Below are 25,448 nucleotides of genomic sequence, written 5' to 3' on the forward strand. Positions count from 1 at the left end.
GTAAGATTTGATTGATGGGATGGTTCTTTTCAAGAAATTTTGAAGTGGTCTTAAGAGAAGTTCTGAATGTAGATCTATTTCCATCAAGTGAAGGTGTAGGACCAGCTGATGCATCTGCTGTACTCAATTGATTGTCTGCTGTTCCACCTTCAAAATGCGTACCAGCACCTTCATTTTTGTTGGTTGTAATTAGGGCTAGCGGATTCCAATTGCCTTGGGCAACATTGGAATCCGCCCCCTTCATATAGGGCTAGGCCCATTACCTCACGACACTAAGGATTGCACGCCACACTCAACTAAACTCGCCTCCTTGATAGGGCCGACCCTATCAAAGTAAATTAAAAGGAAATCAATAAGTAATATGGATTAAATTATAAAGGAGGCTGACATGTTTGGGAAACATATGTCTCCTATAAATGCAACATTTTCTTTCATTAGCACAATCAAGTTTTTCAAGTTGATGAAATAATCTTCGGTGAAAAGCGAATCTCTTACTTATGCATTTAGCAATACCAAAATCTTCTATATGGTGGCAGCGAACTTCATAAGGATTGCAGTAGATCCCAAACAGCAAACAACGAACCTCATATGTTGCAGCAGACCCGAAATAGGGGAGTGCGAACTTGATCAAACAGCAGCAGACTTCAAATTGAGGGCAGCGAACTCCTTTAGAGACTGCAGATCATCATCAAAATATCGAAGACTCCATTAAAGGATTGTGATCAGATAAGGAGGACTGTAAACTAATTATTCCTTCCTCATAGTGGCTGCAATTCCAGATAAGTGTGTAATGTTCAGTTGAATTCTAAATCATAAATTAGATCTGAGGATCCTTTGGCTGAGTTTTTCCTCCTAGGAGGTTTTCCCAGGGCAATTGTGCATTGTCTTTAGCATTTCATTTCCTTTATTATGCTTAAAGTCTGGAAAACTATAAATTAATTAACCTAATTCTAATTTTCTGAGTTTTATTCAATCTGAAAGTACTAAAATTAACAATTTTGATTGTTTTCAGGGGTATTAACAACATTGTTACTTGCTGTCCTAACTTGCACACAAGTAGAAGTTGAGTGATCAGCACTTTCAACCTCTCAATTCTGTAAATCATCATCACAAGTGTTAGCAATTTCTCAGAAGTGTTAGCAATTTCATGAATTTACACATTAGTGCTCTTAACTATCTTATGCAATCTCTTGTTAAAACACTTTAGGCTTTACTTTTTAAAGAATATCCTAGAAAAATACCCTCATCAGCTCTAGGATCAAATTTGCCTAAGTTATCCTCATCTCTCCTAATGTAACAAGGGCTACCAAAGATAAAAAAATACTTAATAGATGCTGTCTTACCATTCCACAATTCATATGGTGACTTGTTGTGCTTTGTTCGGATCAAACCTCTATACTGAATGTAGACAGTTGTATGAACAACCTCCTTCCAAAAACAATCACTCACGTTCGATTCATTCATTATGCTTCTTGCCATCTCTTGAATTGATATGTTCTTCCTCTCAACTACCCCATTTTGTTGAGGTGTCCTAGCAGTTTAATATTGTTTTTTGATACCAAACTTTTCACAAAAGCTCACAAAATCATTTGAGGTAAATTCACCTCCATTGTCTGATCGTAGGCACTTAATTTTCATATTCTTTTAATTTTCAACCAAAGATTTAAAAGCTTTGAACTTCTCCAAAGCTTCTAATTTTTCCTTCAAAAAGGCCACCCAATTCATACTTGAAAAATCATCAATTAAAAGCATAAAATATCTCTCACCTTGCATACTTGCTATTCTTGTAGTCCACACAAATCAGTGTGTATCAGTTCTAAAGGCATTTTGCTGAAGTACTCCTTTGATTTGAAACTCCTACGAGTCTGTTTGCCCAATTGACAATCCTTGCATACAGTGTCAAATGGTTTAGTGAGCATAGGCAAGTCTCTAACAACTCCCTTCCTGTTGACCCGAATGAGATTATCAAAATTTATATGATCAAATCTTCTGTGCCACAATCAAGATTCATCAAGTAAATTCAAACAACAAGTTTCACTCTTAACATCATCTAGAATATATATGTTGTTCGCTGCCCTACTTGCATCAACAATATGAACACCATCTTTACTAATTTTGTAACAATCAGAATTGAAAGTTAAGCTATGTTCCTGATCACACAATTGATTGACACTAAGCAAATTGTGTTTTAAGCCTTCTACAAACAAAACATTTTCAACTTTAGTCTTCCCATCATTCAACATAAGAGTCGAGAATTTATTTTCATCTCCGGTTATGTGTTTGGAGCAACCACTATCCACATACCAAATATCTTTCTCATTTTGTGCAAGACTAGTTGTTTGCACAATCAGAGACTGTGTTTCAGCCTCTTTCTTTTTCTTCCTCCACACTTTGGTCTTGTTAGCATTGTTTTTAACATATTTTTTTTTGAAAATCTACCCTGCCATTCTTACAAAACTTTGCACTGTCCAATGTTATTGCATTTGTAACAAATATAATTATAACTCCTCGAAGGGGCAAAAGAGTTATAATTCACAAATCTAAAATCATTTCTAAAGGACATTCTACAATTTATTGCCTTATGCCCAAAGTAATTACAAGCATAACAATATCAATTGAAAAAAGAATTGATTAAACCCATAGTTGTTGGAAACTCCTTTGTCCCTCCTCGGGAACATGTTTCCCCGTATCTGTTCCCATTTCTGAAACGGATACGTATCCGATACAGCCCAGATATACGTCGAATATCGTACCCACACATGCCCAAAAATACTTGATTTCCAACCATGCTAAATACTAAGGTGATTTGATTTTTAAACAAAATTGACGTAAATCTTCCTAAATTTAATTTTAAAAAACTTCATTAACGCATTTAAAAAAAATGGTATTAACAAAACCTACACCAAATGAGAAAGACAAATGAAATGTTTTTCTATTTCAGTGACCCATTTTTTGGGTTATCTTCCAATACAACTCTTCTATTTTTGCATATTGTAAAATGTTAAATCTACTTATCGTTATTTATGTAGCAATTATGTGTCTATATTGCTTTTGAAGTAATGAAAATCTCCTCGAATAACTTAGAAAATTGTGTTAAATATATGTGTATGTGTTTTTTATGAATGATGTGTCCAGCCGTATCCATATTGGGGGTCTTAAAAAATAGCTGTATCCGTGTCCATGCAACTTTGATTAAACCTGACTAAGAGTGCTTGTCTAGTACTGAAAGGCTGCTTGAAACCATGCTTCTGTTCTTCCTTTGAAGTCTTAGAGCTTGGACCTTCTTCAAGGCCAACTCCACATTTGTCTTAAGATTGTTTTTGAGAGGCTAGAAGATCATCCAAAGATAATGAACTTTTCTGATTTATCTCTTCTTGATTCAGCAGTGTTGATGATTTGTCCAACTTCCTAAGAGACAATTTCAGCCTCCAATCTATCACAACTTTCTTTTTTCAACTTAATCTGACTTTTCAGATCCTCTTGAACCTTCTTATCTTCTTCAATTTGAGCTTGTGACTTTCTGATTTTTTCTTCAATTTCTTCTTTGAGTAGCAGCTTCAAATTTAGATTTTTCTTCTTAAGACTTTTAATCTCACTAAGAGCACTCAACAATTCTTTTTCAATATCCACATCTCTATCTTCTTCATCAAAGACAACATCTTCATCTTCTTGATTTTCAGCGTGAGTTTCTTCTAAAGCCATAAACAAAATCTCATCATTTTGAGATTCTTCATCATTTCTTTAAGATGAATTACTTTCCTCTTTTGAATATGGTCTCTTTTTGGATTTCCATGTTTTCTTGTCCTTTCCTCTGAACTTCTTTTTATTAAACTTGGCTTCTTTTCATAACTGCTGTCTTCATTATTCTCATACGGACATTTGGCTGCAAAATGTCCAACCTTTCCGTCACTTGAAACTTGTTGCTTTTGTTTTCCTTTCTTTGAGGCTTTGAAAGCGGTTTCCCTTTTTGATAATTCTGTTTTTGTCCTCATCTCACATGCAATCAATATACCATGGAGCTTGTCAATGGACAATTTATCAAGGTCAACCATCTCCTCTATGGCAGAGATCTTTGCGTCAAATCTTAAAGGTAAAGACCTTAAGATCTTTTGAATAACCAAACTGTCATCAACCTTCTCACCAAGACCTTTTAAGAGAATTCACCACTTCATCAACTCTTAGAAAATAGGCTGCAACATTGTCATCATCTTTCATTTTTAGACTTTCAAATTGCATCCTGTGAGTTTGAAGCTTGACTTTCTTCACCTTCTCATCTCCTTCAAAGGCATTCTTTAGTTTATTACACATGGTTTGAGGCTTTTTGAAAACTTTTAAAAACTCATGAAATCATATAGAACATAGATATTGCAAAGAAAGCAAAACATAAGAATAGGGACACAAGATTTTCTCTTGGAAAATCCTTTCGTGTAAAAAATTCCGGCATTAGAAAACTTTCATTAACTTCAATTGGGCTCCAACCCATTTTACAAAGCAACAACCAAAAGAGAGTACCAACTGAGAACAGCAGGGGCTCCAACCCCCATCCAAAAGAGAGCAGCATCTCTGAATGAATAAGACACAAAATTCTTACTACTGAAACGCTAACTTTCAAATCCCGAATATGCTATGAACAGCCTTGTTCGATAATAAACATAGAACACTGTTATGGTTCTCACTAACTTTTTTGAGCAGCTTCATAAACCTTTGAATATATATGTTCTCAACACTCAGAAATTTTAGAAGACACTTCACACCAGCATACCACAGACAACACTTTTCCTCCTTTTAAAAAAAAGAAAACATTGATAGGCAAATGCTGTTGATATAAATTCAAAAACCAGTGACCCACATTTTCAGCCAAAATTTTTTCAGTTCCAAGCCCCCTTCAATATGGTAAATGATGCCTGTTTGAAAAACTCACACATACTCAACCAAAGCCAACATTTTTTCATCTCACAAGTCATCACTAAAATAGCATTTAATTTTTATACTCCTTTATAAAAAAAACGCAAGACATAAATACGCCCAGCCAGGTCGATAGCTCCACGCACACGCACGTCTTTCACAACTGCCAATGCTTCAAAAAAATTGCGATACATCTATTAATCAATATTTCTTTTTGTCAATGAATCCATTTCTCAACATGACCTCTGCCAAAGAATCGTTACCCACTATTTTCTGTCATCGCTAGAATAAAACCACTCCTTCTGCAGCTCATTAAAATAAATACGAATTCTGCTGAAGAATGTTTTAGCCAATAAAAAAGCTTCTTATATTTGTCGCCTTCCTATATAAAGAAATTTTTGAAGGCTCGACACATGAAAGGCGATGACAAAGCCATAAATCCCAGTAAAAAATATATCGCTCAGCCCAGAAATTTTACTTCTATTGAGAAATTTCATATTCACAGGTATAAGAAACTGATGCCTTAGATATTGGTCTCTCTGCAAGAACATGACTTAAGAAAAATTTGATAAATTCACGACGACTCCATTAAATACAAACAGAAATGGCTCCACATAAATTCGCTCCAGCTAAATCACGTAGACCAAAAATTTTAATTCTTTGATTTCCAAACAGCCTGGGCATAATGAAGTCAACACCATTAAAAAAAGCATTTTTCTGGACAGCTGAACACCCACAACATAAGGTAAAATCGTGCCAAGAGAATAGTATATACATCATATATACATCATGTGGCCACTCCTCACGATAGCAAAAAATTAGGCTCCAGAAATATTTGAAACAGCCTTAAACAAAAAAGGTGTTACAAAGCTGCCAACATACTAAAGCAAGGTAAGGAAATAAAAGCATTTCCTTTCGAATAGAAAGAAACACCAGCCTTTAAATATAAATTTGTGTTGCCATCTCATAAAGACTTATGAAGAAATCGATTCTTTGACTATTCAATGCTGACATGGCATAAAACTGATGTAGCAGCTGACTGAAGGACATGTAGGCACACACCTTGCTCAAGCTGACAACCGAGCAAGCAGCTCAAGCAGCCAGGCACACAAGGAGCTCAACCAAAATTCATAATCAAGCTCAATTAAGCCTTTGTCAAGATTGGCTGCTATAAATGAATTTGGCATGCACACTATTGGAGAGGGTAATACTTTGGTTCTCTACCGCATGTTCATACTCCTTATCACCACTCTATGCCTATGCTAAAATATGATTGAATATGATCAACCGAGTCAGGTAACATAGAGGTGAAGGAGTATGAACATGATCAGTAGACTCTGGTAGAGATGGAGGGGTATGGACATGAGTGTTTTTATGTACCCTCATTACATCCAAAGAAGGTTACAATCTTCAGGATATATTTTATCAAAGAGGAGAACAATATCTTGATGGTGTCATCAAGATCTCAAAGATGAGATTCTACAAACAGACTGGAGATGTCAGGTAAGTATATATCATAACGAAGTGAATCACTTGCAATTGAAAGGTTGTAGTTTTGTTTCTCTCTTGCTTAGTTCAGTTAGCTGTATCATCTCCAGCCTATCTTTGATACAGTGTAAATTATTATCCATTTTAGAAAAACCAAAGGTGTTTGTTATTGAAAGAATTTGCTAAATAACCATAATGTATTTCAGTGCTAACCAATAAGTGGAGGCTATGTGTGATTAATCCAATCCATTATCATTTCATTGATTTGTTGACTTGAGAGAATTCATATTATACTCTCCCTAAGTTGTGTTCTATTGTGAAACATAAGCTTGGCTAATAAAATAGCTGCAATAGGTGCAGACTGATGTAGATATGTATGAACCTACTAAATAGAGTTGTCAGAAGCATTGGGAGGAAGTAGAATCTCTGTAGAAGCAGGATAAAGAGAATTCTTCGCAGTAATGTTTTGCAACTTCAGATGAGAAAGAGTCAACAAAGGATTCACCATAATTAGATGGAGTTAAAGGTGGATCTCCACATTTTGACTAGTCATTGCAACGAGATGGAGGTTCAAATAAATCTCAACACAAGTTATCACAAATAAATGGATGTCCTAATGGATCTTCACAGAAGTGCCAAATAGTTGACTGTAAAAGGGGACTGTAAGTGGCCTATGTTATGATGTAAGAACTTCTTAGAAACAGTGAGACAGAGATAATCATAGACTCTGTCATTATTGCTGAATTATTCATTCTTCTCCCAAATATCATTGGGTCAAGAATGAGACAAAGGAGATATGGTAGAAGAGACTTCCTAGTGCCTATAATCTTATAAATCATTATTGAAGTTATACAAAATTTGTAGAACTTTAATTCATTTTGAGCTGCACTATCCTTTTAATATTAATTTGGAGTTTGTACAATCAGAAAGGTACCAAATATTAAATTCACTATACTGAGTCAGAATAGGAACAAACAAAGAGTATGTATGAGACCCAATGGATCTCTGTAAATTCCAAAAAAGAGAACTGCATAGCAAGAATCTGATGAACCTTTAAATTCTCAAAATTTGGGTCACAAATCCCCCAAAATAATAATCAATGCCACCATCATGTAGCCATAAAAAATAGCTCGTCACAAAAATTTGTTGCCGATCAAAGTCTAGATGACATGATTTCCAAATTTGAGGTGTTAAATTTAAAATCCGAACTCCATACATCAAGCAAATGCTGATGTCATCATGACATCATGTTGGTGTCAGCAGGCTATTTGGCAGCACAGATGACATATTTGCTGTATGGTGCTGCTGACTGTGAAGGGAATATTTTGTTGATTGTGAGAGATGATGTGGCAGGCTGACTGTACAAGCTGTGGACAGAGTGCACTGAGGAAATCAATGTCATGATTGTGCAGATGTCAAAAAATTGCTCTTAAAAAGGCTAATCCCAACAAAGTCCAAATTACTAAGAACCTGCCTTCAGAAGTTAAGGTGTTAAATTAAAAATCCAAACACCACAGCCAAGAAGTCCTCAAGCAGATGCTGTCACCATCATGAATCATGCTAATGCCAACAGCCAATATGGCAATACATAATATTCTGATGTGGTGTTGACTGAGTGGAGACAAGAATATTCTAGTGATGTGTTAGACTGACTGTACAAGTATTTGGCAGGGTGCACTGACATTCACAAGATGACTACTTGATAGGTGCTGATGCAACCGCTTTGATTTTTTTTATTTCCAAAAACTCTTTTGCCTTGTGTTTTGGTGCCAGTACTTATACCTGCAAACTAAATTGGGGTTCATGGTCAAATTGACTTATTAGGACGAGTTTATTGGAATTTCACTGCTGCTGTTCATTTTTCTTCTGGAGGTTTTCTGTAAGGGGTGAGTTGAAGACAAATGAAAAGCCAAGAATTGAGGCTCATTGCCAAATTTACCGATTTGGATGAATTTGTTGGAATTTCAATGGTTTTTGTACCTCTGGAACACATTGCTGCTGTCCATTGCCCTTCTGGAGGCTTTCTGCAAGGGGTGAGTTGAAGACAAATGGGAAGTGAAGAATACAAACCTTAAGAAAAGAAACTTTATTTTGCACAAAATAGAGTTTAACTTGACATGATCTAATAATATGTAAGATTATGTCCCAAGGCTCTTTCTGGATGGTTGCAAAGATGCCCTGATATCATGTAATATCTAATCATATGTTGAATTAAATTTAAGGAACTTGAATAGAATTATAGCAAACCACATACTGCATAAATCAAAACTTACAGACATGAAAGTATGAACAAAAGCACGTCATATTCATCAAACTAAATCTAAAGTGAGCCTACAAACTGTGTTTCTTATGCAAATGGCGTGAGTGTGTTAACAATAACTCAAAACTATTAAGGAACTGACATACAGAAATTAAAAAGTAAAATTTAAATTTGCAAACAATTTTTTAGTAAGTAAAAGAAAATAATTTCTTTAGTAACTAAAATAAAATAGTTCTTAAATAGATCAAGTAAATTAAAAAATAATCTAAGTTGCCGCTATAAAATTTAAATAAACTTTATATTGTTAAAGACTTTAAGATTAAAAAAAAATGCTATATTCATAAAGGAATTGATGAAGGAATTTGAAACCTAATAAAAAAGATTTAAATTTTCTGCCAAATAAAAAAATACTGCTGATAAATGCGATAATTGTGAATTGAAGGAAGTCTGCCAGAGTTTTGCAAGACCTAAACCAATGATTTCCAATGATTGGTGATTAGAACGTAATTTCTGGCAATTTCCAGCGACTTCCAGCGATCTCCTTGTGTCCCAAACCCCGGTACGAACCCAGGGCTGAACCTGGCTCGCACTCGGTCCGGGCTCAAACCTAGCCCCACATCCAGAGGCTAAGCCATGATTCTGGTATCACAGAAAATAACTCTTTGGTAAACAAATATAAAGTCAACATCTCTTAAATAAATAAAAAGTAAATTAAATCGAACAATGTAAATAATTCTTAATTAGTTCTAATGTAAAAATAATAATTTTTAAGTAAATAACTGCAGACTGGTATCCCTTGGCATTTTTTAAATAACATAGGAGGATGTGAGGAGAAGAATTTAGTCTCCTGAATAACAAGAAGCATGATTTTCCCAAAAGCCTATGTAGAGAAAAATTGAAAATAAAACAAACTAATCCTAGAGGCTAGAATGTGAGGAGAAGAATTTAGTCTCCTGAATAACAAGAAGCATGATTTTCCCAAAAGCCTATGTAGAGAAAAATTGAAAATAAAACAAACTAATCCTAGAGGCTAGAATTATCTAAAAGAATATCTATAAATAAAATGCTTAGCATCTATAATATGCACCTAAGCAAGATGTTTATAAACGAACATGTAATAATTTGTGATTTACATTAACCGTCCAACATACCAAGGACATCCCATAATACCATTCTAGAAAATTTGCATGCTCCAGTATACTATGATTTTACAGTCAAGATCCCCCCTCGATAATCTTACTTGGACTTTGTATAATTTGGGTGTGTTAAAATGCTAGAATGCTGAATGCGTTTGAATTGAATGTATGTTTCCAGCAATTCAAGTAATTGAAAAGTCCTTAAAGGTTTCTTATGATCTGTATATCGTTTTGTACTTTTTACGAAGATTTACTTCTTTTTCATGAGAAAATCACTCATAAATTATAGGTGCACCTTGCTTCCCGATCTTCTGGGCAAGTTTGATAATCTTGTTTTTACAACAATGAGCTGGATGATCCATTTGGATACAGTCTTCCACCATTAATAAGGCTTGTATTATCGGTAGTTGAGTCTAACTATTCTTGTATTTAAGCTTTACTAGTGATTGTGTTTGCTTTCTTGGCAAACACATAGAGGGAAGTATTCTACTTTTCTTAAATTTGTTATTCTTCTTGTTTTTGCTTTGTGTGTATTGTGTGATAGACAACTTACGATTTTGATAAACTTGATTGGCAAAAAAGTGTCCAAACAATAAAAACTAGGAAATTTGTAAATCAAGAAATTGTTAGTCTGTTGAAATTTGGAAATATTTAGTTCTTTTTTTTGTAAAATACACATCTTTTGGGAAATTGTGTTTTTTCTCAACATTTGAAAAGATACGATCTTTAGAAGTAAACCAGATAATTGAAGATTCTGGTAATGTTGCTTTTTACTGTAGAGCTTTCTACAAAAGTGTTTTAGAGAGATTTCTCATGTCTGCTAGTATAAATAATCATCTTGTGTAAATGTTATGGATAAACACCTTTTGTAGTACTAATTCAAATATGTTTTTGCCTGTATATATTCTAGTTTGTTCTTGATGTCAAGGTTGTACATGTTGCGACCTTTTCACACATCGCTCCATTGCAAATGGGGACCCCCTATTTTTTAGGCTTTTGCCTTGGTGTCGCAACTGCTAAGTCCAGTCTTTTTGCAATGAGGAGTTAGAGTTTTTGAGAAGTCATCTAGGTCAAATAGGGAATTCATGCTCAGAATAGTGTCTGGACGTCATCAAAGTGCTCAAAAGGCCCAGGGGACGAAAATCACAATTGCTTAGGGTACACCTTCCTATTTTTAAGGAATTTTGCTTTTTTGCTTTTTTTGCCTTTTTATTTTATTTTTGGCACTTTGGGACCAATCCGGGAAGCAACCTTTTTTGGCTTGCTTTTTGCTTTTTTGAAAGTAGACCTAGGGTTGGGTCCTGTTGATGTGTATTTTGTACACGACCAAACACAGAATAAAATACCTAGAGGTATCTTATCCTCTCTTGAGTAAAGTCTTCGAATGCTGAAGATATCGCAAAAAAGGATCAATCGGAAGGACTTCAAGGTTTTGCTTTGTAGGATCTCTACTTGCGGATAAGCACCGGTGGTCGTTGTGTTTGCTGTTTCTTCAAGGGGCCTTACGTACTTTCAAAGAAAGCTTGTTCGTGCTACTATCTTTTCAAATGAGGAAACAGGATTTTCCTAATACTAACAGATTTTCAAAAAAGATCAAAAGATAAGGGTTTCGAGGAAGAGATACTTAAACTAATCCTAAGAGAATGACTTAATGAGAACTGGTCTTGATAAGATTCTACCAATTTCAGTATCGCCAAAGGATTACAACTCCACTGGAATTGGTGCGATCTTCTAAGGGTATTCAACGATTTTCAAATCACCAAGGAGATGGATACTATCAGGGAGATACATATCAATACTTCTAATGATGATTGAACTCTTAACCAATCTTAATGTTTCCAGTTGACCACACAAGGCGTTCTTACAATTAGTAAGAGGCTAGTGGTTTGGAATGTGAGTCTTATCGAAGATTAGGCACAACATTCGTCCTTCAAACTTAAAATTTAAATGCTATCTCTACTAAGAGTGATTGAAGAAGATAAACAATCATGAAAGTAGCCACAAGGATTGCAACAAAACACCATAACTTCAATATTTCATTGATCTCATAGCCAAATAAACAACAATTGTTCAACTTTCTCTCTTCACTACTCAATTCTTTGCTACTAACAAAATTAAACTTGCTTCTCTCCAACTTTCTAACTTTTCTAACCCCTTTTTCAAATGAAATGAGTGAGGGCTTATATAGCACTCTCAAATACAATGAACGACCCGGATCAAAAGACGATCGATGGCTGAGATTTTGACACCTAAGTCCCCATTTAGATAAACATTAGTAATCCATAGCCAATAAAAATTGGCAGAAATAACGAGGAGACATAGACCAATAGGAATTAAGCTGCCACATCATCTTATAACAACTTTTCATCTAGAACTTTGTTCCCTTTCCTACGCTCTTTTCTAGCATATTCAATGAATCTGGACACAATTCCCTCAATCTCAGCAATGGGAATTTCAGGAAGATTCTTCATTCGTTCTTCCAAGTGAAGGACTTGATTGAAAGCAGTGAGAAGAGTTGTCTCCCACCCAGGCTCAAGTTCTTTGGTCTTCTCAATCAGGAACATAGTAGCATACATTTGATCTCGCTGCCTTTCTGTAACGATGTTCTCTCCTTTGCAAAAGATGATCTTGATTCTGTCTTCCAACTCCTGGATGTCCACATCTGTCTCGATCTCAATCCGTTTGTCAAGGATGGTACACAACACCTCAAACACCTTGTCTTGAGCTGGATGGATAGTGCCTTCAACTCGGTTGCATCTGGTGTTGACGTCTTCAAAAAGAACTTCCTTCATCTGGAGCAGAGCTGACCACTGCAGGAGCCTATGGGTTCCTCCATCCTTTATATTTTCTTGTGCTAGAATCCGTCTTGGTGTTTCTCTTATCACTTGTAAGACTGGGATGATAACATCTCTAGTGTGAGTGAATGCAGCTACAGTTATCATTAGATTATGGATAATCTCAAGGACTTGGATAGCTCGATGAACTGTCTTCATCATTCTTGTTGCAAATTCAATGGCTACCTTGTAAGATTCATCAATCCAAGAACTCATGAGTTGAACTAGGCTCTTCACCCTCTCTGCCTCACTTATTGATTCAAGAGGAAGTGCATGTAAAGGCGATATTGCTGGATCCTATCGTCTCAAAGGCTGGTTAAGATGGCTAAAATAATTCCTCCAAGCACTGACCTCCTTTTCAAGCTTCTTATTCCTTTCCACTTCCTCTTTGAGTTTGTCTTTGAGTGCTTTCAGTGAATCTGTTGCTTCTTCCATAGCCTGCTCGGTGGTAAGTGGACCAAGATCAAATGTTTCTAGATCATATTCTTCCGCTAGAATCTCATCCTCATACTTGTCCACCACTGGTGTAGCTATTTGCAGTTTTCTGGATCCGGTCTCATCTCCAATTACCTTCGACATCTTTGTGGCCTTCTTCTTTTCTATTACTTCATGAGAATTTCCTATAAGGCTTTCCAAGTCAAATACATGTTCTTCCTCTTCAACCATAACTACCCTTGTCAACCTCTCTTTTAGCCAATCCGGAATGGCAGATCTCCTTTCCCTTACTTGAATTTCTTTAGGCAGAGGTCTATCTCCTCTAAAAAGAGATGTTGCCTCATCATCATTCTTTTCTTCTCGTTGCTCATTAGCACCAACCTGGGGAGATTGACTTGATGAATGCTGATGTGTCTGTCCTTTTCCTTGTTTATCATTCTGTACCATGGATTCCATAGACTCGTCAATTTCATATACTATCTGCTTCTGATCTTCTCCTTGACTTGCTTCCTTTTCATGCCTAGAAGATGTGCTTGGTGGGCGATCAGGATTCATTTTCTGCTTCTTTTTGGAAGGTTCTCTTTTCTCAGGTCCTTTCCTCTTTGAACCTTTGGAATGAGAAGTATTCTCAGTCACACTTGCCTCTCCTTCTTCTGGTCTTGTTTCCAAGGTGAATGTCATAGATACATTCTGCTCCTTCAACTTTTGATGCTGTACATCCACCTATCTGCGAGTGCAAGATAAAACGGGAGCCATCAAAGCTCTTAGGTCTAAAACCTCGGGCTCATTCCTGGACATTTATCCAAAAGTCTTCCACTTGAAACTCATGTTTGTACTTCTTCCCGACTGTCTCTTCTATATAACCACGAGGATCAAAATTCTCCCTTGAGGCAAAGGATGTGAATGAATATAGAGACAATTCCTTCTCCGCATCTTCCGCGGCCTGAGTGTTAGGACACACTTCAACTGAGTTCCCTAGTATGATGGGTACGGGAATCCCATTTCCATGCTTGTGTCTTGATGCCTTTGCATAAGCTGCCAACTGTCTAGTCACCTCAAGTAGTATTATCCTGTCTGTAGGATATCTTGGCAACATGTAGGGAGGCGAAGGACATCCATGAACTTTGATGTATGTGAATTTTGGAAACTGAATGAACCATGTACCATGCTTCTTCACGAGCTCCTATGCATCCAGAGACAGTCGATTGTGAATCCCTCCTTGCAATGTCTTGGTGATATACATCGTGAAGGTGTCATTGACTAGCTTGTAGTCACTCCTGGGCAGATGATGCAGTTGAACATAAGAATCACAAACTCTTATTTCTCTGGGTCCTCTTCCAACAACTCCTCTGTGAGGTAGTCTTGCATAATCAAAACCTCTGATCAAGGCATATATAACATGTGAACTCGTGAAATGACTTGGTAGGCCTTAGTCTTCTCAACTGCACGTCCATGCTGTTGCTAATGATTCTAGCCCAATTGAGCATTTCTTTTCCTTGGACGATCAGTTGTATGAAGAAGAACATCCACTTGTCGAAGAAGAAAGCTTGAGAGGCACCCGTGACTCGATTGAGCATGGTTATCAAGTCCTTGAATTCTTCTTGGAAGTCGATTCTATGTGGCGTATTGGGAATCTTGTTCAAGCGAGGTCTGCTCTTGAGTAGCCAATTCTTGTTAATGAAGTTCAAGCAGGAATCAGGATCATCCTCATAGATAGACCTAGCTCCTTCTAGACTTTTGTAGATCATGTCTCTATGTTCCGGGAGATGAAAAGCTTCATTGATAGCTTCCTCTGAAAGGTAGGCTAAGATAGTTCCATCCTCGGCTACGATCGTCCTTGAATGTGAATCATAATGCCGAGCACACTCGATCATCAACTCATGGCACTTGATTGCGGGAGGGAAACTTGCAGCCTTGATGATGCCACTCTCAATTATCTTCTTTGCAACAGGTGACAGCTTGCTGATGTAGGGCACTTCTCGAAACTTCTTCACATTGAAGTTTCCTAGATTGGTGTCTCCGATATTGCTCCACTTGGACACGATCCTGGTCTCCAATTCGTCATTCCTCTGATCCTCCTTGATGAGAGCCTGTCGAGTAGTGGATCCTCCGGCCTTGGGGGTCGTCATTTGATACCTACACAAAAGCTTAAAGTTAGGGTTTGAGCATAATATCTTAAGGTATAGGATTTAAGACCTTTCAAGAAAATAACTAAATATTAATTTGAAAATGATATGATAAATCCTAGATTTATGAATTTTCAAATTAATATTAATTATGAATGGAAATCAGATTGCACAAGACTTAAATTTTCAAAGGATTGCAATGGAAATCAAACTAAAATCTTGAACAAACTTTCAAAATTCTGATTATTCATACCTCTTCCTTGGATTTTAGCTATCAACCTTGAAAAATGAAAGAAGGAAGATGAGGATTTGCTGGACAAGGATGTTTGATTTGAATTTCTGGTCCTCTCTTTGATGGCTTCAATCCTCAATTAACCTTCAAGCTTCCTCCAAAATCTGGAAATTAACCTCCAACCAGCTCTTCAATCAAAATTCGCTTTCAATCAACCTTCAAGATCTGGAAATTTGTCTTGAACCTGCTCAATTTCGCACCACTAGGTCTACTCCTCAAATTCGCACAAGGGAAAATAAATGAATGATTTAAAATTTCAAAACACACCTCTCTTTATATAGGGCGCTCACCTTGATTTCCCTTAAGGCGGACTTGGCAAATAGGGAATAAAATAAAATAAAATTCCTCTTAAAGGATGACCGACTTGCTTGTAAAGGCAAAATAATGAATATTGAGCGCTCAAGCATAATTTTTTAATTTTTTAAATTAATTTCCAAGCCAAGGGTGGATTTTTTCATTTATTTCAAGGCTTAGAAATTAATTAATTAAGTTATAAATGTCCTTATTCATGCGAATTTGTCTTAGTCTCCCAAATGTGTTGTAATAGGCAAATTTAGTGAAAGACTATAGGCTAGCTTAGGGAATGTTAAAGCTTGATTAAGGCTTGATGAATCTTCATTCCTTAGGCATTAAAATATTCAAAGTTTAGGTCTCTCCAAGGAGGCTTGCTTGAATTTTTATCTAGGCTTGTTTGCTTCATTAATCAACATCCTTACAACCTAGATTTGCCATCTCCCATGCTCTTGCCATCATAATTTTGCAACTTGCCTTCAACTTAGCTCAAACAAGGTGAATAATAGGAGTTCTCAAGAATTTCGCCCTGGACCCTTTGGAAGGGTCAGGAGTGATTTTCTTGACTAGGCCTTGAATACCTCATTTTCTTCACTTCAAAATCCTCCGGAAGGCGAGCATATGCTTGTTTTGGTCTGACAAAGCCTAGGATTTCCATTTTTAGCCTTTCACATGGGTAAATTAGGTGCAAATGGGAATTTCGCTCTGGACCCTTTGGAAGGGTCAGGAGTGAAATTTCCTTTCCTGGCTAAAATTCACCTTTGCTTGATCATCAACCTTCTCTAAGGCATTCTCCAAGGTCCATTCATCTCAACCACTGACTTGGTTCAACAATATTTTGAAGGAAACACTGCATTTTGGGAATTTCGCTCTAGACCCTTTGGAAGGGTCAGGAGCGAAATTCACCTTTCAGGCCAAATTTCCAATCTCCTTCACTTCAATTCATCAAAATTCCTTCAGTTTGAATCCACTTCTCAACATGCTAGCATTGGTTTGATCCTCACAAGGCGAAAAAGGTCAATTTTGCTCAACAACCTATCCAGGGACAAGACCTATCCAGAATTTCGCTCTGGACCCTTTAGAAGGGTTAGGAGCGAATTCCTCATCTGAGCTCAAAATCCACATTTTTGAAAGTAAAACATCTTTCCAAGGCACTCTAAATAGCTTGTTTCACTGTAGTCCAGGCCTGGTTTCACTCAAGTCTTGAAGGAAAAAGTGTTTGTAGGGTTTTTCGCTCTGGACCCTTTGGAAGGGTCAGGAGCGAATTTCTTTGCTTGTAGCCCATTTTTCATCATTTCAACTTCAATCCACCTCACAAGGCTAGGAAATAGTTCTCTCCTTTCATTTAATCCAAGTTTGACTTGATTTTGCAAGGCAAAATAGGTGATTGAAGGATTTTCGCCTTGGACCCTTTGGAAGGGTCAGGAACGATTTTCCTCCTCTGGCCTAAAATCATCATTTTTGGAGACAACCATCAACTCAAGGGCAATCTCAAGGGCATCTTTTACCTTGGTCTAGGCATAGCTTAGCATAAATTTGAAAGGAATAGTTTGATTTTAGAATTTTCGCTCTGGACCCTTTGGAAGGGTCAGGAGCGAAAATCTTATTTTAGGGCAATTTTGCCGTCCTTTCAACTTCAAATTACCTCCAAGACTTGGAACATCTTGCCTCACTCCTCTCCAGGGTATAAAAACCAGAATCTTGACTTGATTTGCAAGGAAAAAGGGTGATCTTAAGAATTTCACGAAAAATGTATCAACTTTCTCAATTACGCCTCAAAAGTCAACAATCTTGATCATTTCCTTCCAAAACTCCTTAATTCATCATCTAGTGCATTCGTTCATCAATTTTTGAAATCACCACTTTCATCCCTCTCTGACCACTGACTCTGCTCAATCGACTCAGACCTGGAAGAAAACAGGACTCTAACAAGAAAACCATCAAATTAGACCTACCCTGACCTTAGACCTATTCACCTTGCTCTTCAATCTCACCATCCTGATTCTCCTGAAAGGAAATACTTCATTAAGGCAAACTTAAGGTTCCAGGCAGACAACTAACGACCCCTCAAAACTAGGCTAGACTCAGCTTGAAAGGAACCCTAAAACGAGCTTTTAGAGATTAGCCCTAATCTAGCCAGCCCAGGCAACCACTCACTCACTCAAAGCCAAGCAAGCAGAGAGAAAAACTAAGGGAAAGCAAAACCCTAAGAAAAAAGAGGGGGTCCCCATTCTGATGGGGCGATGTGTGAAATGGTCACAACATCTGGCGACACCACTAAAAATGTTCGCGAACATTTGAGAATCAATCCATCTTTGAAGAATACTCAGAGAATCTTCCTCAATAAATCAAGGAGTTAAACAACACTTACAAGAAGAGACTTTCATATTGAGACAGAGTACTAAGTCCGTAGTTATCCATGTGTGTGCAATGAGTTAATTCCCCTCAACAAGACGATCATGATCTCCAAGTTCCCCTGTGATTAGCTACGTAGTTTATCTGAACCTCAAAAGAATCCTGGATAGAGCCTTGCTGCTAGTCAGACATCCATAGTCCCGACGAGGTTAGCACCGCAAGCTCACGAACATTGCTCCATTGCCAGCCGGGCGTCCATAGCCTCGATGGAGTTATCCGTATATTCCCGTTAGCCAATTTTGGTATTTCCTTTTATTTCATCTTTTCTTGATTTTTCTCTTTCATTTTCTCATATTGCCTTTTCATTCCATCAATTCTTTTGGCTCATAAGCAGTGAAGCTTACTAGGGTTTGAGGATTGCGGTGGTGCTGAAGCCAGATTTTAGATTTTTCACTAATCACAGCTTAGCCTGAAAACCATAATGACTCGGAGATTATAAGTGTGAAAAGATATAATAACTGAAGGACACTAATATCTGAGTCCAATAAGCCAATCTTACTTTATTGCAAATACAGCCTGACTCAAAATTTTATCAAGAAAAACTTCTTCGTGCTTCTAAAAAAAGGACTTCATGATTGACCAAATGAAACAGACAATCCAGCGGGAAGTTAGAGTGCTTCATCACAAAATCGCCCTTTTCAAATGGATACCCCTCAAAACAAACAAACCAACCTAACCTAAGACACCAAAACCACCTAAACTAAGGCCCAAAACAAAACTAAGGAAAGAAAACAAAACACACCACACACCAAACTAAACAAACCGAACTGAAAAGAAACAAGGCTAACTGTATACAAAGGCAGACCCTCTGAACTTTAGGACTGGAAGTAATGCTTGAGATACCTCCCATTGACAGGTAATGGGACGTCTTCCCTAGTTAAGGTCTTCAATTTGGATGCATTTTCTCCTAGAATCTCAGAGATTTGGTAAGGGCCCTTCCATAGCTTGTCAAATTTATCATGTTCGCCCTTCTTTTCATGTGCTTTATCCCAGTATAAGGCAAGATCCGAGATCCGGAACGCCTTGACTCTAGCCTGCCTATTGAACCATCTTTTGACAACTCCCTGATGCTTTGCAAAATTTTCCAAGGCTTGATCTCTCTTTTCCTCAAGATTCAGCAGTTGCGTTAATCGAGCTTGGACAACGTCGGTGTCCTCCATGTATTCTTGGATAAACCTTAAGGTTGGGATCCTAAGTTGCATAGGGAATACTGGGTCTTGACCATAAACTAGGAAGTAAGGTGAAATCCCTAACGCGTTCTTGGTCTTGATCCGATCTGCCCAAAGGGCAAATCTTAGTTGGGTATGCCGTTCTCTTGGACTTCTCTCTAGCAATTTCTTGATTACACTGAGTAGGTTTTTGTTTGTCGACTTAGCTAACCCATTACCCTGAGGGTAATAATTGGATGAAAATTTAAGGGTTATACCGTACTCAAAAGCCCAATTTGAAAATCTCAATGATGTGAAAGCCGAGTGAGCCATTGTCGCAAACCAATGCATAAGGACACCCAAACCTCATTAATCACCCAAACCAATGTTTTCTTCAAGGAATTTAATCACGGCCTCATTAGTGCATACCTTGAGAGCTTGAGCCTCCGACCATCTGGTACAATAGTCAGTAGCAGTGATGATATACCTGTGCTGTGCCGAGGATGCGGGGTTGATGACACCAATAAAATCCATTCCCCATTTTGCAAATGGTCTTGCTTCGATCACTGGATTGAGCAGCATGGCAGGATTCTTCTCTCTGAAAGCGGCTACTTGGCAAGTGTGACAAGTCTTGACATGATCAAATGTATCTTTGAATAGAGTGGGCCAGTAATATCCGGCTCTCAGAATTTGATGGGCTGTGGCCAGGTTAGCACCATGTCCTGTACCAAACTTGGAGTGAAAATGTTCAATTATTTGTTTGGCTTCTTCATTGCCAACACATCTTAGATATATTCCTTCGTGATTCCTGCGATATAGGATGGATCCTTGAAGTATATAATGCTGACACTTTAACCTCCATGCTCTCTTCTGAGTGGGTGTCATATGAGCAGGGCATTTGTGGTTGAGCAGGTAGGTCACAATTTCCTTGTACCATTCATTTGGGGTGACATCATCCAATTCATAAACTTGCTGGACTAACCCGGGCCTGTCAACTGCCAGTGTCTGAGCTAAAGCCTGCCCTCAAACAAGTTTCATAGGCTGGATTTCAATATCAAATTCTTGAATAATGGCGACCCACTTGCCTCTTCTCTCGCCCAATTCATTTTGCATAAGGAGGGCTTTTACTGCTGCGTCGGGCACAATTGCATGAACTTTGGCCCTCAAGAGGTAATGTCTGAACTTTTTGATGGCTTTGACCAATGCATAGGCCTGTTTTTCAATATTAGGATATTTGAGTTCTGCATCCTTCAATGGGGTGCTCATGAATGCAATCGGGTTTTCATCTCTTTCTTCACTCCTTTGTGTGAGGATAGCTGCACAAGTATATTCAGAGGCAAATGAATACAGATAGAAAGGTTTCATATAGTCAGGACTGATCAGTACTGGAGCCTTTGCAATTGTTGACTTTATCTCCTCGAATGCTCTCTTGGCCTGTGCCGTCCATTCTATTTTGCGTCCTTCTTCAACATCTCGTTCAATGGTCTGACTATTTCGGCAAACCCTGTGATAAATTTTCTGACAAAATTGATTTTGCCAAAGAATGATTTGAGTTCCTTCTTACTGGCTGGTAGGTTGATGGTTGATATAGCTTTTACTCTATCAGGATCAATAGAGATACCCTTCTCTGAAATGACATGTCCTAGCAACTTTCCTTCTGTCACCCCAAATATGCATTTTTTAGGATTGAGGGAAACACCATATCTTCTACACCTTTGGAAACACCATATCTTCTACACCTTTGGAAGACTTTTCTTAAATCATCCACATGATCTTCCCTTTTCCTGGAGAATACAGTGATATCGTCCATGTATATGATGATGCATTTCCCAATCAAATCTCTGAAAGCGATATCCATGGCTCTCTGAAAGGTTGCCCCGGCATTGATAAGTCCAAAAGGCATTCTTTTGTATGCAAATGTTCCCCACTTGGTAGTGAAAGCGGTCTTTAATCGATCTTCAGGTGCTACCAATACTTGATTAAAACCTGAATATCCATCCAGAAATGACATCATTTGTGATCCGTTGACAATTTGCAATACTTCGTCCAGCGATGGCAGTGGATAATTATCCTTCTCTGAAGCTCGATTGAGATTTCTGAAATCGACACACAATCTGATCTCTCCATTCTTTTTCTTGACAGGGACCAGGTTGGCTACCCACATCGAATGTCTTACTGGAAAGATGATTTTAGCTGAGAGCAACTTCTTAACCTCTTGATATATTAAAGGTTCTAGTAAAGGATTGACTGGCCTTTGTCTTTGTCTGAAAGGTTTGCTTCGTGGTTTCAGAGGGATTGTATGAGTGATGATTGCAGTGTCATAAGTTTTGACACTGCCCAAGCATATTGGCTGATCAAAGGCAAAGTCTGCCCTAGCTGGGAAGTTGGCTAGATAGATATGAAGTCCGCCCAAGAGGAAGGTTGTTCAATCAGCCTTCAAGTCTGCTCAAGGTAGGGACTTCCAATGTCCAAGCCATCATGAACTCCGCTCAATCTAGGAATTTCCAATGTCCAAGCCATCATGAAGTCCTCCAAGAAAAATATTTAGAAAATTGGCCGAGTGTTGATACCAAGGGGAGAAAAAATTCAGAAAATTGGCCAAGTGCTGATACCGTGGAGAATAAAATTTCAAAATTTGTTTTAAGTGTCAAAGAAATTCCCTAAGCAAGAAGCAAATCCGCCCAAGGAAGATGAAGGAAAATTTGGCTAAAGTGTTGGTGGATTGAAAGAAAAGTTGAAAATGTCGAACCAATTATGAATTTCGCTCAAGAAATGTCCAATCCAAAGTCCGCCCACCTATGTAAGAAGTGGCAAGACATCTACAAAGTCCGCCCCAAGCTTGTCAAGGCTATGATAAAGTCTGCCAAGGAAAAGAGTCAAGAAAAATGTCCAAACACTTGTCAAATCCGCCCCATCCAAGGAGAGAGAGTAAGGTTGGATGGTGAGACAAGCCTAAAGTCCGCCCATATAAGGAAGGTGTCTAAATATTCATGAGGTTTGCCTATGGTTGAAAGACTATGAAATTTGGCATAGACACGAAGATGATCAAGTTCGCCAAAGAGAAGGAAAAGATGGCTTGAAGAGGTTAAAGTCCGTCCAACACCTAGAGAAGTTGGCCAATCAACCTACACATGACTAGACATCTACGAAGTTTGCCTAGGGGAAGTTGAAGGTAGAAAGGTAAAATGGCACAAAGTTAGGATGTCCAAACATGTGCAAAGTCTGCCATGACTAGAGAATGATGGCAAGATTACCAATTCGGCGTAGCAAGAGACCAAATTCACCATGAAAGAGGAAAATGGCTATATGAAACAGACAAATTGGACAAGAAGCATGAGATCCACCATTGAAAGATCAATCAAGATTGAAAGGGTTGGAAAATAAAGCTTGACACCTAAATTTTTTTTATATTTGTTCCAACATAGAGAATTATTTTCAAGGGGAAAATAAATTCAGCACTTAGAGAATTTTTGAACACACGAAAATTTTTGAACAAATGAATTTCTAAAGACTCTTTGCCAACACATACACCTACCTAAGGAAGGAAAGAAATTTCCAAAGTTCAACCCAAGTGTTGGAATTTGCCAAGAGAAAAAAAAATAAAAATGGCTTAGTATGGAATTTTTCCACAACAAAAGAATCAACTTTTGACTAAGTGTTGGAGAGGAAATAGGAAGAAAGAAGAAGAAAAAAGAGGAAAAGTAAAGAAGAAATGAATAAAAAAATGGTTATGGAATTTTTCCACAACAAAACAATCAACTTTTGACTAAGTGTTGGAGAGGAAACAGGAAGAAAGAAGAAGAAAAAAGAAGGAAAGTAAAGAGTAAATGAATAAATTCCTTGTTCGAGAGTGGAGTTCATCCTAGTTATCACAAGCCAAATTCAAAATTGAGGGCAGATCCACAAACAGAGTGCGTCCGAGCATAGAGATGGCTAAAATCTTGGCTAAGTGTTAGAGGGTTTGCATGAAGGTGTCGCAAAATGAAATTGAATAGCCAAAATTTGGCGAAGTATGGGAAATACCTCATAGAGAAAATTCCAAATTCCTTCATTGTGGCGAAGACAGAAGAATTTTTCTCCAAATTCAGGGCAAATGAAAGAATTTTGTCTTCAAACTTGGCAAAAATATAGAAAGGATATTTGGACTTCTTGAAGGATTTCATCTCCCCAAGAATTAAAAACAAGCTCCCAATCAGAATCAGATAGTTGCAAGAAAAGTATTCCAAACAGATTTCCATTCTTAGACAATTTCTTGACACAAATTGGAGAATTCAAGGACCAATCAGATTGTTCCAGGTCAACATGTCCAGGTTCAATGAACCTGACTTATCCAAAAGCTTCTAGAAGGCACACTTCACAATGCAACAACCTTCTATTTTATTATTGGTTTTTATTTAGCAAGAAGGACAAGTGTCCTCAAATGTAATTTTCTCATTGGTCGAGGGGTAGCTAGTTGTAGCAAACCCTAATTAGGGTTATTTTTGTAATCTCGGTTGTTGATTCAAAATCAATCTTGGCCATTGAATTGTAATTGAGGAGCCTATAAATTGAGCTCGCCCCTCATTTGTAAAACATGGGAGCATGTTGCAAAACATGTTAAGATAAGTAAATTGTTGTTTATGACTGCCAAAGTAATAAGTAATGCATTGTTCAAATTGATGGTGATTACTTCTATTATTTTGGAGTTTACATGGTTCTTATCCCCCATCATAGTTTAGATTTTATTTCATGTATGTTAGACGAATGCAAGATTTGATAAGTATTGATTTACGATGAATCTTCCTCTCATACTTTTGATGAACAAATGATTTTTGTTCATTGTGTAAAGTTAGTCTGAGCTTACTTTGTGGATGCTTAACTTCTGTCTTGATAAATATTGTTCGATTTGATGGTATTTATTCATGACATGAAAATCTTAAGCACATCCCTTGAAGATTGGACCCACTTTGTATAGTTGTCCTAGCGTGACGAAGCGAAGCGTTGTTATTGGGTTCACCTAGTCAATACCGTCTCTTGAATTCTTAGGAATAGATTAGAACCTCTTAACCCTTATCTCATTTTCAATTTTCTTAAAGTCCATGATTCAAAACCCAAACGATGGATCTTCATTGTGATTTGAATAAGCCAAGCGTAAGTCTCCCTTGTATTTCAGCATACATAACCTAGGTAGCTATCCAACACAAAGTTGCTCGTTTGCACATATAAACCTTGGAGTTGCCGTGTGGTCTTTTTCGCAATCTTGGCACACGTAGTGATTTTGTTCAAGAGAGGGTAGAGTATCCTTGGATATTTAATTCTAATGTTCGATAGATGATAAAACGTGAACCAACAGTACGCTAGACTGGGAAACTATGGGTGGGAAACCATCTTTAGTCTATTTAATAAGAGTTATATTCTGACTTGTATCTTGCTATGACTTTAGTATAGTTTTGCAATTTATTTATTGATCCTTATCCCATTGTATATTATCTTTTGTGATGCAGCCTTTGACAAAAGTAGCGCGTGTTAATATCCCTTGAAGTGTACTGTAACTCAATAAATGGCCAGTATTCCATTAGGTGATACTTTATGAGACAATGAGTGATAAAAACATTGTAATAATTTAATTTGTGTCAGATGCTAAGGACCAGTTGAGTTTTAAAAATTAATAATATTTGAGTAAACTTTATAGTAAACTATCCCTATTTATTTTTTTAAGCTAAATATTTAAATTGATTGTAGGAATGATTGAATTAGATGTATGTTTCAAATTGTTAATGTTATTAGTTTCATTGCTATTGTTTTTTTATTCAAATTGTTTTGCAGATAGTCAAGGTAGGACTGCTTTGCACTGGGCTGCAGATCGTGGTCAGTTGAAGACTCTTGAAATTCTTGTTTCAAAAGGAGCAGATATTAATGCTAAGGTGTGTTTTAGCATAGCCATTGCGCTTGTTTATTATCAGATTTTTTAAACTTTTTTATTAATCTCTAAGGTATTTTGTATAATAATTCTAGTATCTTATCTGAAAATGATGCAATTTGAGTTTGACATGGCTAGAAAATAGAATTCAGATAAACTACCTGCCTTGCTAGTTACATGATGCTATGCTACCATAATATAATGCATTATATTCTAACA

At 37.3% G+C, this 25,448-nt stretch overlaps 1 protein-coding gene across 1 annotated transcript in view; it reads left to right on the forward strand.

The window, feature by feature from the left end:
• Nucleotides 1-25,448, forward strand: part of LOC131064742 (acyl-CoA-binding domain-containing protein 1) — a 67,644-nt gene that overhangs the window by 30,771 nt on the left and 11,425 nt on the right. Inside the window, exon 5 of the mRNA XM_057999013.2 lies at nt 25,136-25,233. Within this exon, the coding sequence (XP_057854996.2) occupies nt 25,136-25,233 (98 nt within the window). The remainder of the gene's footprint in view (nt 1-25,135; nt 25,234-25,448) is intronic.

The sequence above is a fragment of the Cryptomeria japonica genome, chromosome 8 (assembly GCF_030272615.1).
Source record: "Cryptomeria japonica chromosome 8, Sugi_1.0, whole genome shotgun sequence".
Classification (NCBI taxonomy): Eukaryota; Viridiplantae; Streptophyta; class Pinopsida; order Cupressales; family Cupressaceae; genus Cryptomeria; species Cryptomeria japonica.